The 14654-nt window shown below is 38.1% G+C and overlaps 1 protein-coding gene across 1 annotated transcript in view; it reads right to left on the bottom strand.

Moving 5' to 3' along the window:
* stag2b (stromal antigen 2b) overlaps positions 1 to 14654 on the bottom strand; it is a 54683-nt gene that overhangs the window by 18756 nt on the left and 21273 nt on the right. The window contains 12 exon segments of the mRNA XM_042340573.1: positions 630 to 744; positions 1090 to 1197; positions 1752 to 1831; positions 2412 to 2510; positions 2972 to 3095; positions 3205 to 3278; positions 4919 to 5070; positions 6047 to 6251; positions 7135 to 7211; positions 7800 to 7896; positions 9407 to 9568; positions 9925 to 9991. Coding sequence (XP_042196507.1) covers positions 630 to 744; positions 1090 to 1197; positions 1752 to 1831; positions 2412 to 2510; positions 2972 to 3095; positions 3205 to 3278; positions 4919 to 5070; positions 6047 to 6251; positions 7135 to 7211; positions 7800 to 7896; positions 9407 to 9499 — 1224 coding nt within the window. The 5' untranslated portion in view covers positions 9500 to 9568; positions 9925 to 9991.

Below are 14654 nucleotides of genomic sequence, written 5' to 3' on the forward strand. Positions count from 1 at the left end.
CTCATATCCAGTCTTTCATGTGGCAGTTTTTTGGAGGAATTGTACCCTACTTTATAAACAATTACATGCCACCAGGAGATCATAATCCTTCCATCTACATTGTTTTTAACTGCGGTTTAATTTCTGTAACCTTTGCTTAGCATTTCAATCCAGAGCGCTGACTTGAATGCTGCAATATAGAACGGCATAGAAATGGAGGGCGGTTCAAGAGAGAAGGGAAAGAAGGAAATGTTCTCTCAAGTACAGTTCCATAAAGTAAGCAGCATCATCGTGCAAGTCACATTATCCACTGTGCATCAGTCTTCCTCTGAGAGCAAGTAAGTCGTCGCAATCCATCCCAACCTGCCCTTGCACATCTACTGATGAGCTCAAGAGCTGCACTCGCACTGACATGCCTTCTTCCGTCTTCTTAAATGGGAAATGGAGGATAATTTTCTTTTTGGGGGTGGGGGGGGGGCAACTAGAAATAGACTTTATGAAGAAACAAGCCTCAGAAACTACCACATCATTCATGATAGTTCCAAAGCAGTTTACCAGGATGCCTATTTTAATATGATTTTAAACCCTACAAAATGTGAACTGTGGATAAATAAACTGATTTGGTTAATCCATGATAATTAACAGCTTACCTCACTTTCCAGGAAGAAAAACACCAATGTTTTCATGAGGTTGGCATTTGGACCTTGCCTCCCTTTTCGTTTGACTGTGGGTTCATCAGATTCAGTGTCTCTGTGACTGAAAAGTCTTTTTAAAAATGGAAAAAAAATTAGCAGCAGAAAAAAAATGGAATGGATTGTCAATGCGTTGTTCCAATTTACATTCACAGCAGTGAAAGCGCCTGCCTCCTTGCCAAATCTCCATGATGGCAATAAAACGAAACAGCAAATAAATTTCAGTGATAATGCCAATGAATCTTCTACCAGAAGTTTCTGGACAACAAGCACGTGCTTAACTACTCCCAAGTACATGAACTCTGCGGCTGTAATTTTTTTAAAAAAGCAGCAACATTGCAGGAAAGCAATTAAGTAATGGTAGAAATAGAAAATAATCCTGCATCTTTACACAACTACAAATTCATCTGCTCCTTACTTTTTGTAAAGGAATTCCCCTGCTGCCACAGCAACTGGGCGATGAGCTGAGTAAACCAAATGGTAAACATTTTCACAGTCCTCTGAGGTCAGAACATCATCACTGCCCCTGAAAGACAATACGTAAAAATGTTGTGCTTAATGGGAGATTAATTGGTAGAAAAGGGGGACTTCATTTTCCCTTTGAATTGCCCCCAAAACCAGATTCGCATTAACCATGCTAGAATGAGCACTGAAATTATGCAATACTAATAATAATGGTTGGTTTTGTTGTGGAACCCTTACCACATTGTCGAGACATCTCAAAGCGCTTCACAGAAGATACTGTACGGTGAATTGACTGGATATTTGTGTGGGCAACATGTAGATGATGCTAAAGAATGGCTATCAACTTATAAAGACAAACAAAAACCTATCAAATGGTAACATTTTACCAATGAGTATGCGGAGTAGAATTCCACCTGATCTAGATTTACTTTTAACATTTACTCAGTTAACATAGCATTTAGGAGTGTCCATAATTTGTCAAATTCTCAAATATAGCCTTGATTTTGATGCAGGGGATCAGTAAATTCTTTTAAGAAACGTTCAATGTATCAAAAGATTTAACGCAGAGGAGTGTCAAGAAAGGTCAAAATAATCAAATTAAAATATTTTACTTACTGCAAAACAAGAGTAAGAAGTTTTATTGCTTGTACAGCGACTTCATATTCTTTATCCAGTGTCATGGAAACAATTCTGTCCTAAAAATAAAAGATTGTTTAGAACATAGGAAAAAAATACTCGATAGCTTACAGTTTGCACTTTTTTTCTCTGAAATTTTCTCCATCTCCCTCTTGAAGTGCCCGTATAAATTTCCCAGCAGGGATTTGCTGGAAACTAAATCACTGATTTTTCCTTCCTTAACCTGGGCACAGATGCCAATTACACTAACCCTTTCTTCCTAACAGTTCAATCAGCATAAACCTATGAATCAAATCTAAGTGCGTATGGCTTAGTCACTCACTGAATAAATTCTGAGTTATCAGGAGATCCTTTCACCAGTTTCAAAGAGAATAGCATATCTATCTTGAAGTTCAAATATTACCACGTGCTGCACTATGTTAGATAGAATAGATTAAAAGTGGTCATCTACTGATAACACATATGAACCAGCCATTTACCATTATATCTAACATGAGAGGCCCGTTATTGGTCTTCATATGATCATTAAGATAACTACACTACATTTCTGGTATAATGTTTCACTGCACTTCTACGCGGTAGAACTCGGAAACTTGTAGCAGCTGAAATTACAGAGCTAAGTTACAATGATGAACTAACCTTGAAGCGGCTTGTGAAAAGTTCCAGTTTGGGAATCAGCTCCCGGTTGTGATAGAGGCCTTGCAGGGCAGTCAAACATTTTAGCCTCACTTCCCCTTGCTTTGAGAGAAAGGAAACAGTAAGCCTTTTCCAAAGTGAAGAAAAGTTCTAACGAATAAAACACCACTATTCCCCTTTTACAACTTTGTTGCTCGGGTCCTGACCCCTGACTGTCCAGCGCCTTGGGACGTCCTCCCGACGTGAAAGGCATTCTATCAATGTGATTTTGTTGTTGTTTCCGCATATCCGCCACAAGATAGATGTGGGGATTGCTGACTTCCATCAACATTACCCCAAGATCTGCTGATTAAGGAGCGAAATTCAAATTGCAGCTGAAATTCCTTGCTCAGAATGCAATATTTGATTAATGCACCACCCCCAGTTTGCGCAACAGGTAGTGTAGAATACTGTTGCGTAGGACTTGTATTTATGATTTGTCGTTTTAAATATTACTGTCAGAGCAAGCTCTTATATGTGCCACTTGTCTGTGCATCTGAGAAACAAAAACAAGGTTTAATTACCTTATCGTGCATGGTCCATCCCACATACTTCAAATAGCTGTCATTTAAGAAGGCATCACTATACATTTTCATCCACACTCCTATCTCCTCAATACAGACTGCTCTTATCTCAGATATTGCGTCACTGGATGAAAAAAAATTGCAATGATTATAAAATACATACAAAATAAACAGCGAGAGACGAATGCTGCAGGTTAAGTCATTTAATAAGGTGAAAAGCAAGAAATTCTCACCGATATCTGTGCACAAAAACACCCTTAAAAATGGCATTCATCATATTTTCTATTTCATCCTGATTTTCTTGAAGCTGTTGTGGGAGAGAGAAATAAAAATGGCAAACATTTTCAATTAATTCAAGCTAATTTGTACAAATGGTAAATGACAAAGATCATCACACTTCAACATATTGACACTGAATTCCACCTAGGATCAAAAAAGAAATAAATCTAAAGCTCATCACCCACCCAAGGACACTGAACATTCATTTGCATCTTACAGAATAACGTTCCTCCAAAAAATCAATAAAAAAAGCTCACAAACACACCAGAACACACAGTGAAATTGAATGATGCACAATGTTTTACTATAATGACACAACTATGGTTCAGTGTTGAAATATTATAGGTCGGGAACCAGACATCAATAATTCAGGAGATCACACTTAAAATTACCCATTCGCATATCTGTTCAGATCTAAGCTTGCTTGGCAAACTAAACTGCAACCCAAAATGAAGTAAAACACTGCTCTGGGCTTCAACGTTAAAGAACCGCAATCTGAACATAATATTAACACCATGTGACCGTAATAGGAACGGGAGACGTGGCTTATTAATTCAGTAATACTTGCGAATGCAAGATCTGTACCAACCTCATAAGCAAATCAACCTCCCGATTGACCAAAAGTGGCAACTATAGATTTAACCACAGTATAGTCTCACTTAAATTAGGAAGACAAATTGGTTCTTGCATAAATAGTGAACTGTCATGAATCCCAAGAGACCAATCAGTAGAAGTAGAAAAATCGCGAACAGGATGCAACTCTAATGAGGTTCTATGAAGTTAAAGAATAGAGAATCTGCTAACTTAATAAATAAATCTACATAAATCAAGCTGTAAGAGAACAGACCTCAAGAGTTTCAATTTTACCTTGCTGTAAAGCACATTCTCTAATTGAATCACCACAACAAGATGGTAATGTAATGATGGTTCAATCGCAGCTGAGATTGACATATTTATGGCCACAGCTGCAGCAGTTTTTCAAGAGTCACTTTCAGGCTAAGCTGCACATTATTACAAACAAATCTTTGTGTTTGTTGAACCTCAATAGTTTGCATGTGTTGCTGCAGTCTTGAGGGTTTATCACTTCAAAAATTTGATCAGTAGATTTGACGTTTTTGATTAATGTCAACTATTTTGGCGGTTCAACAGCAAAAAGGGCAATCGCTGTGCGAGGTTTGGACTCAAAAAGGACCACGGATTGTGTGATAACTTGGATGCTCATGACTAGGGATTAAATCTTAAAGTAATTGGTACAGGTACAAGGTATCGTACTGCAACTCTGATACCATTTTCTTAGTGCAAATTGTGCTGCTCTCACACCTCGCAGAAATCATATAAAAAGGAGCAGAGATTTTGAGAGCAGTGTGCCCACCCATCTTCTCCCCTAGGAAACACTTTATTGTTTAGCTGAAGAAAAAAATGGGTATTTGCATTGCAAGTTGGAGCTACACAAAATTTGGGGCAATTTGCAGCCAACTCATACCACACTTCAGCTTAATAAAACTCTTGGTATTTAAACAATGAACACAATTATCAAACTGAAAAAAGAACACAGCACAAGATTCTACTCTAAAGAAAAACTGATCAGAAAACTGCCTCTTATGGGAATTCAGTCAATGGTTTTGTTTGATGCAAAAAGAAAAGTTCTATGCGTCTTCCATCACTCACCTCCTTTCTCTTCTGCAGCAGAAGCTCCAACCGGTCATTAGCTCGTTTGCCAATCATTTTATTTCTTTCAGTTTCGTACTGCCGCTGGGTGTTGTCCATATTAATACTTAAATTTAATGCCACATTTACTAGCGCCGTCATTAGTTTCATAGCTGTGGAGAAAATATTTATGAGTTGGCACAATTGTACAACTTCCACAAGAACTGAGCAATTCACTTCACCCTGGAGGGCGTCACAGCAACCACTCATTCAGAATATCACACCGTATCAAGAGGCAAAGACTACTTGGTACCAAAACACAATATGCCCTACACTGATCATCAATCTGAAAATTGTTTGTTACACTTGCGTTTTTCCAAATTTGGACTCCAGTTAAGTTGGACTTCACACATCACTCATCTGCTGGGAGATCCAAGCTCTTACCATACATAACATACTAGCCCCCGCTATACAGGAGTCCTGTAGCTCAGTGGTTAGAGCACTCGCTTTGCAAGCGAGAGACCTGAGTTCAATTCCAGGCAGAGGGCGAAACCTTGGGCAAGTTTCCTTACTCCACACAGAGCCTAATAATAATCCCTCCAAAACCAAAAATAATAATAAATTGGTCATTTTCAATCTACGACTGTCTGTGGGACATTGCTGTGCGCAATTGGCTGCCGCGTTCACCCACAAATATACAGTCAATTCACTTTACAGTGTGTTCTGTGAAGCGCTTTGGGACGTCCTCCCGACGTGAAAAGCGCTATATCAAATGCAAGGATTATTATTATTATTGGCTTACACGTTGAAGTTTGCAACTGTGAAACTCTTCTCAAAAGCTAAATGATATGATTACATCAGGTGGCTGTTGTGGTTGGGCAAAGCAGGGATTTGTTTTGAACAGATACAACGTGCAGGTTTGAGCCGAATGCTATTGCATCAGGATTCGCACAAGTATTCTCAAGATTTTTCAGAAAATTCCTGGCTGTTACTTCATATACTCAACATGCAAATTATGTGTCTAAAGATGAAATCTAACATAAGAGACAGACTAAATATGTTAAGTTGTTTTTTTAAAAAAAATTCAGAGAAAGAGCAAAAACCCCAAACATGCTTTTTAAAGACACATTTTACTCTGAAGCAACTTACCCGCCAGTGTGCTGGTGTGTCTAAATGCTCTGACCTGAGAGTCGGACAACCCAGTCAGCAGGGAAATAACAGTGTCCATCATGTATTCATCATATATGATACTGTACTGACACTGCCGTACAAGTACAGAGATAAATTCACAGAAACTCGACTTGAACTTTTTCCACTGAGGACCAGGCATCGTAAGAGGATAATCACCACTGTCCTAAAGTAGGCAAGAAAAACACCCACTCTAATTAGCGATCGAAACATCACTCCGAGAGGCAATCAATCAATCATTTCAATGCCTCAATCAAGCAATCCGAGAGCTACGAACTACCTAGGGCGCTTGCTGAGGGAAATTACACTGTTGTGCAAAATTGGTTTCTGGGGTATTTCTGGCACTGGTAATGTCTGCAAGCAAAACAAACAATCTTCCCTAAGTACTTTCACAACAAAATTAAGTTAAATCTAATCACTTTTATATGGTCTGCAATTTGACAATTTTATATTTATCAGCCACTTCTTGTGAGAAACGCTCAGTAATGGCAAGCAGTATATTATTGCTCAGCTATCATACTACACGTTTGGTGGGAGTACAGCAATATGGGAGAGAAACCGCACAGCAGCTTAAAATAACTATTTGCACTGCCCGAGGAAGAACTTAAACCTCAACTGCAGAATTAATTTACTGCACGTGTGTCTGAGATTTGGCAAGTACTCGGGGATTTTGCATTCCTTTTCTTTTAACCTGCAAAGTCTGCCAATCGAGATGCCAAACCTTGTTAGGCATTCCAGCAACTGAGAAGCAGAGCCATTTGAGTATTTCATTAAGATTCCAACATTCAGAGCACCGCGTTAAGTAGAACATCATTCCTTTACTGCTTCATTAATTACCCTCAAGAACTCAATGATGATGTGCAAATGTTTAAAATTATGAATGCAATTAATTGGATGTTGCTGAAGTGCTGGAACTTCCCCAGGTTTATCTGGGTTTTAGGACTTTGAAGTCTAGCAGATAACATTAAAATCATAATGAGACAAGCACTGATTAGATAAAAGTTCTCAATGAAATAAATCCAGAAAAACAAATTCTCTGTAGCCGTTACCTCATCAAATTCTTCTGTCATCTTTCGGATGATCTCAGAATTCTGCATGTGCCGGAACATCTCAGCAGTAACAATGCCTGGAATAAACATGCATGTCATTTAGACCAAGCAAACTAGTACGTAAAGAACACCTCCACAGAAGTAAAAGTACGGAATGAGTCAAAAATGTAAACGCAACTTGGAAGCGTCTAAATCGTTTCAAATTGATAAACGTGAGAAAAAGATACATTTTCTACATTATTTTTAAAAGAATAATATGTAACCTAGCACTTTGGGATTAAAAAGAGCAGGGTGATGCCCCACAGTCAAGCAGCCATGCTATACAGATTTGGAAGGTTCCAGATTTAATCCGTTCTAAATTGTCTGATCTCAAACCTGGTAATCCTGATTCTTCTATTTTCTTTGTCAAGTATCGTTCATCCCTTTCTCAATTCATTTCAGCACTTATCTCAACTTTTCCACATTCAAATAAATTTTACGCATTATGAAATCAGTTTTTGATTTGGCGAATCCATTATGATAAATGGGAATAAAAGATCAATTTTGCAATATGCCAAAATGAAAACTGCAGGAAAGGCCAAGGGGTATAATACTGTCACTCTACTCAGTCTATTAAATTTGAAGAATTCATCTTTTTAAAAAAAAAAAGAAATACATAAACTCACCTTTACAGCCTGAACATTGGATGAAAAAGTTGATGAGATCAAGGAGTGCCACATCTCGGTCATGCTTGTAGGATTCTATCCAGTCATCTACAACAGACTAAAGAAAGAAAACAGCGGCATGACATGAAAACTGTACCTAATTTATCTCAAATAAACAACAGAATTTCGATCTACCTTTAGGGTCAGCATCAACATTTGCTCTGTGCACAATCGGCGGCTGTGTTTGGCCCACAAAATCTAGTCAATTCATTTACAGTATACTCTGTATATTCTGCGCTTTGAGAGGGCTCGAAGACGTGAATAAGGCGCTATATCAAACGCAAGGATTATTATTATTGAACTCGGATCCAATTTCACAACTGCAAACAGCATCTATTTTTTTCCAGATGGTACAAGGCACGCGCTTGGATCATAAAGATTATACTCGCAATTCCCCAACCACAGCCAGTTTGGAAGTGACGGTTCACCAAGAACATTTTCTGCTCAGCTCTCAAGTGCAAATCTCACTTACAACCTCATTTGCAAAAAAAATGTAAACCAGGAATCTTGTTAAATCTGGACCAAAATTTTGCTTTGCACAGAACGCAATGGAATTATGAGTGACTAATTGTGTTACGGACTACTATAATTCCACTTTCATAAGAAAAAAAATTGCCTGTAGCATTATAAGTACTCTACCAAATGCATTCTCTGGGCTACCTATTGCTTGTTCTTTAGAATTCACAATTTTAGGTTCATAACAATTGCGCTGCAGCAAGTATGCATTCAGATAAAATAGATTCTCTCCTGCAGCGCTTTGTTGTTAAAAGTGAATGTGTAAAGAGTCAGGAAAATCACAACTCATTTCTTCTATAAGCTACTTAGTTTTAGCTCAGTTTGTTCGCAGCAGTGCTTTGAAGTAAGCTCAGCCAAACCAATAATAATAATAATTCCTCATTAAATAAAATGCAAACTGCTGCGGATGCTGGAAATCTGAAATAAATACAGAAGTCGCTGGGAACACTCAGCATGTCAGGCAGCATCTATGGAGAGAGGAAAGTGAGTTAACTTTTCAGGTCGATGACTTTTCATCAGAACTGTTTCAGGTCGATGACCTTTCGTCAGTTCTGGACAAAAATCACGTTCCTCTCTCCATAGATACTGCCTGACCTGCTGAGTGGTCCCAGCAACTTTTGTTTTATTTAAGGTTCCTCATGAATCAATTATTTGCCAACCCAAAATTGTTATTGCAGCTAATAAAAAAATTCTGTAGGTAAAGCTAAATCATCAAGTCGTCAATGCGGCGTTGGCAAACTGATGAGACAACGTGACCACCACTAAATAGAAATTAACTGAAAACAGTTACTCAAAATGTATAGTTGCTGCATCTGTGTTTGTGTTATATTCAGAAGGTGTCAAATGAAACTGGCATATACGTTGCTGTCTTTTTCCAGCTCTGGATTTCTCATTTCCTTTGGCAAAAATGGTGGTTTTTAATATCCAAAACAATAAGATGTTACCAACATGTCGGGAGATCTCAATCACTGGATGCTTTCAAAAGACAGGAGTCCCTTCTCATTATTGTCAAAACAAGTAAATCTTTTTTTCCCTAAATCTGTCAAATTTACCTGCATAGCACTCTTGCCCAATTTCACAACTTCAAAAAGCATCATGTTTTCCACTCCACCATTCTGTTGGTGATGTCCGTTCATCCGGTTCATGCCTGTTGCAGATTTTGCACCATTTCCACTTTTTCCTCTCTCTCCTGGGTCTTGATTTTGCTCTTTTATCTGAAATTGACAAAGATTTATTTTTCCACTGAACTCAATGTACGACAGCATCATTTGTGATGGATTTTTAAAACCAACAAGTTCATAATTGCACTGAAACAGAAATCTTCAAATAGGCTAGGACATGTAAATTACAGATATAGCACGTTTGAAAAGCTGAAGGATTATAAAAAGGTAAAGAATTCTGAATAAATATATTTTTTAAAATAACTTCTTGTAATCAGTTATTTAAATTGGCAGCATTGATCAGAAAAGTCAATACACTCATATTTTCTCCATCTAATAAAATGGAAATCGCGGGAAAGAAAGTCTACACATTAAACTGACATTGAATGTTGGAAGGACAGTGCTTTTACCTTAACTTGCCTATGGGAGGGGGAATGGCTTCAAAATCTTCCAACTTCAGCAGTGCGTTTCAAGCCCCTTGTAAAGAGAATTATGAAGTGAATATTAAAGCTAAATATTCTTGAAGGTTTACATTTGGCAACCATAAAACTGGGACATTATCAGCAAAATACATAAATTGTTGAATTCTCATGACTGTTAATCAAAGGAACAATAAAATATTGTGTATGTATAAAAGATATTTCAAGGATTATCATTACATGGTATGTAAAAAAATTAATTTCAGCAAAATAATGTATAACAGTTTGTGCATTTAGTTAATACTTATTTAGTTTAAAGAGACAGATAAAAGTACATACTGCAGTTTGAAGAGAAAGGTCAAATTAGTCTAAGTGTTACTGCATTTAAATACATAAAAGCTTTTTTTAAAAAAACGGGATTGCAAACCCAATCCTTCCTACTTCTAATGTACTTCCAATAAGAAGTACTTAACTATGATCAGGACCCATGATGGATTTTATCCCCTTCTTCCTTGTCTGAGGAAATTGAGGACGACTATTGTCTCCTCATTACTAACCCATATGAGATCACAATGCAGCACATGACTGTAATTCATGCTGCATTTTCCTGGTAAGCAAATCTCAGTTATTAGGATATTGCTACGGAACCAGCTCAATGCATTGTCAATGACAATGTCCACTGGACAACTAACTAATTGCTGTAGTAACATGTCCTCAGAAATGGTTTCACACAAATCTGTGAGTATGCAGGCAAGTACTACCTGATCAATAATGTAATCCAATTAACATCCAATGAAATATTTCCTAGCCCCACATAGTTTTGAAGCACACTGAGTCCCAATCTTTGTCCAAACAACATACATACAGAATAGAGTAAATGACTATATAAATGTTATGGTCCTGACTGATCAGACTTATATGCGTTTTACTATATATCAAAATCACAAAATCAAGATTTTATGTATTCGTGTCCCCATTTCACGCAGTTATTTTTGATATTACGAGCACCAACACTTCTACTGCAAAAGAAGCTTTTATGATCAGAAATCAAACATTCTAATTGTCTTACTGTAGTGTAAAGATGAGGAACAATGACTAAGATGTTCAACACTGGGACTATCTGACATGCCCCCCAAAAAACGTCTCAGTTGGTAATGGCACTGTACTGTGTGAAACTGAGGCACGCAAAGCAGGGAGGAGCTCAACTCAATTCAATGTCTATAACTAGTGTCACTGGCCCTTGATTTGAGAAATGGGTGTTTAAAATCCGTCAGGGTCTGTGTCTCCCATTGTTACCCAGTGATCCACGTTGAAAAGTCATGTGCATTCACACTGCATGAGAGTAGACTTTGGTCAGATTGCAATCTCCTCTCTCCTCACGCTTCACAATTTGCCACCAACTTGCATGAAGTGCAAATACACGCACGAAGAAGCATTTTGACAAGATACCATCTGGATACCCAGCCACATTTCAGAATAGGTCAGTGCTTTAGAGAGAGGAGACAAAATCTTGAGGACCATTGGTTTTAATTTAAAACAGTCTTTCTGGTTTATCAGACCTCACTTGACATTTCCCAGCACCAGTAGTTCTATTCAAGAACAGCTAAGCGTGGAACCAGGATAAATGAACTTTCAAGAAATCCCACTCCATACAACCAGAGCTGGTATTGCACAGCATCATGAATGCGGCAATAGAATTAGACACGAGAAAGTGAGTTTTTGCAACATACCAACCAATTCATTTGCAGCCTTGCTAGTTATAGAGTTCAGGCGGCAGCAGATGGAGCTGCTTTACAATAAGTCACCATTTCACTATGTGCGGGTTTTATCAAGATTGTCATAAAATCACCAGAGCCAAACATTTATAACATCGTATAAAGCAATTGAATAAAACTATCTTAATTGTGCAACAAAGTACAAGATAAACAAAAAGTAGACTGTGCAATATTGAGCATTTTACACTTGTAACGAAGCACAGATTAAGATGTAGCCTGGGCAGAAAGCAACTAATTTTAAGCGGGATTTTGTTAAGAGCTGGGAGGACGGTCAACAAACCACTACTGTGTTTTTTGTTGTGAGACTGATCCTGCATTGTTATTCTGCTAGTCAGCACTTCAACCAACAGCAAACCATAATTTATACATGGTGTGAATGTTTACATCAGATGACCCGGTCTTCATTTTGTTATCCTCGTCATTGTCAAAGACAATAGGAAACCTGTTGACAGCTACAGCCACAATTACCTCAGTTAAGCAGAGACCACCCTCTCCCCCACCCCCAAACATAACAGTCTCAGCAATTCCATCGACGTAATCTAGTTCATAATAGTCAGCAGCTCTACAAGGCACCACCATCCTTCAACAAAAATACTGCACATACAAAAGTTTAAAAAAAATTGAAAAAAGCACACAAAATTCTCCATGAATGGAAATTATACATGTCCACATTGCACAAGAATTGAAGAGAAAACAGTACATTATTTCAGCTTTTCTTCAAAATGTTCCCATTAACTAAAACTACCCATGAGCATCGTTTTTGTTTAATTTGAGCAACTACACATTGCAGTTTCCTCGGTGGCCATTGGAGGTGGCAACTTCCACACAAACATCAGCCGAACAGACGTGAAGACAAATACACAAGTGGACAATTCAAATAGCACCACAACTGATGCTTCACATCAAACAATCTCTTGTTTTAAAAAAAAAGGAAAATTTACACAAGAAAACAGTTCACCCTTTTGAGTACAAACATTAATCAACCAGGAATAGCTCCAAAAAAACACTACCCTGATGAGGAAACATTTTCTAACTGAGTGGATATAATCCGGGTACAAAATGTAGGTGCAAATTCTTAATTTAACCTGAACAGCAATGTTGCAGTCCAGACAATATTAACCCCTACATGGCCTGTGCAATTTTCGGAAACGAACATTTAAATTTGTCAAGTCAAGAGTATTCTACAAGAAATATTCTCGGCCAATTATAGTGCCCCCTCTGCTGCCCTGGGTGAGTTAGATCAGCTTTACTCAGTACTTACTCAGTACAGAGTAGAATTCAAACCTCTTTAGCATTCAACGATGCCATCGGGGAAGCCAACTTTTCTCAACAAATAGCTAATCAGCTCATTCTGAAGCTTTCCCAGATCCAATCTAATTGTTCTGGATTAGTAGCTGTGCTTTCCCTGGATTTCTTCTTCCATTACTTACGCTTATAGATCTAATCTTACATATTCAAGGAACCACTTGTTTCAGGTTATTACGAGAAGCACATGGGCAATGTATGTAATTCCCTTGTAGATGAAAATGTTAATTTCAAACTAGGCTTATAATTATTTTTGCTCTCTTAGCGTCCTACGCAGTTAGTCCATCCTGCTGTTTGAAACACTTAAGCAGGAACAAAAAGCTCTTATGTTGTCATTTGAAGTATTTAAGTGCAAGGTATTCATTGCTTTCAAAGAACTGAACGCATCTATACGATATTTTTACATATTCCATACATAAAACAAATAGAAACTGGATAAACACACTGCCTTTGGAGCAAAGTTCAAATTCAGCCAAGATTGATACAGAAAGTTGACAGCTGGTGGCTATCTATTATGTAGGGCGAGTTCTAAATTTCTAACTTCTAGGTGGTACACGTCCACTGAACAAAAATATCCGTATTTGTACAAGTGTGATATTTCAGATTTGGCAGTCAAAAGTTTTCAATGTGGGCATTTAGTCCAGACATCAATCACTCCCAAATATTCAGATGCAAATAAAGATAGGTTTACTGTTCTGAATTGCTTCCTTTCCCACATTAGCTAACTTTGTTTCCTGATTGGGACTGTTGAGTGTAAACCTAATGAAAATGTCAAGCACCATCTTTGAATGAAGTGAACAAGTGTAAAAACAGTGTGCTTGTATTATCATGCATTATCTGGTCTTTGTCAGTAAATGAATTGAATTCAACTTCATTTATTTCAACATGGCAGTACCCATTGTTAAACTACAGGGAAACCGTGTTATAGCACGGTTGGCTGGGTCTAATGTCTCCAACAACTTGTCTTAAGCTTGCCGCTGGCTGAAGAGTTTATCGTAATGCAAAAGATGGTATTTTGCAAACCAGATAGAAATCAGTGTAGGTACTTGCAATTTTACCATAGATTGATACCTACTTGAAAATGACTCGAGACTGCTTAAACCCATTTCCCATGGGATCATTCCAGCTGGCAGAGGCCAGGGTTTGATTGGTCCCAAGAGTTTAGAGGTGAAAGGGCAACATGATAATTAAGTGCACTTCAGTTGTCCCCCAGGGGTATGGCTATTTGATGCTTGCAGTGTGTTCAGTGCCTGGACTTGCAAAAATACATTTCAATATTTAAAGCCATTGGAACCAGTACTTGGAACATGCCAATCATTGGTAGAAGAGAAAAAAAAAATCACCATAAACGAAAGATGAAACTCAACGTTTCCAAATTACACCCAACTTACCCTGCTCTCAGTGAGAGTTTGGGATCAGTGAAAACACGAACAGTTTTTCCTCATCTTTATCGGTCACTCGGACATGGATTCTTCCCATTCAGCTCCCGTAAATTCTGCAAGCCTGACCACTTAGGTCCTCGCTGGACAGCAGCATGAGTTCAGTACTCTCACTGGCAAGTTATGTGGTTTCAGCTGGTTAAACAGCTGCAGTATTGCAATACACACTCTGGGGCCTCCAAGCCTCGACTCTCTTGCCAAC

Source organism: Callorhinchus milii, unplaced genomic scaffold, assembly GCF_018977255.1.
Source record: "Callorhinchus milii isolate IMCB2004 unplaced genomic scaffold, IMCB_Cmil_1.0 Scaffold15, whole genome shotgun sequence".
Taxonomy (NCBI): domain Eukaryota; kingdom Metazoa; phylum Chordata; class Chondrichthyes; order Chimaeriformes; family Callorhinchidae; genus Callorhinchus; species Callorhinchus milii.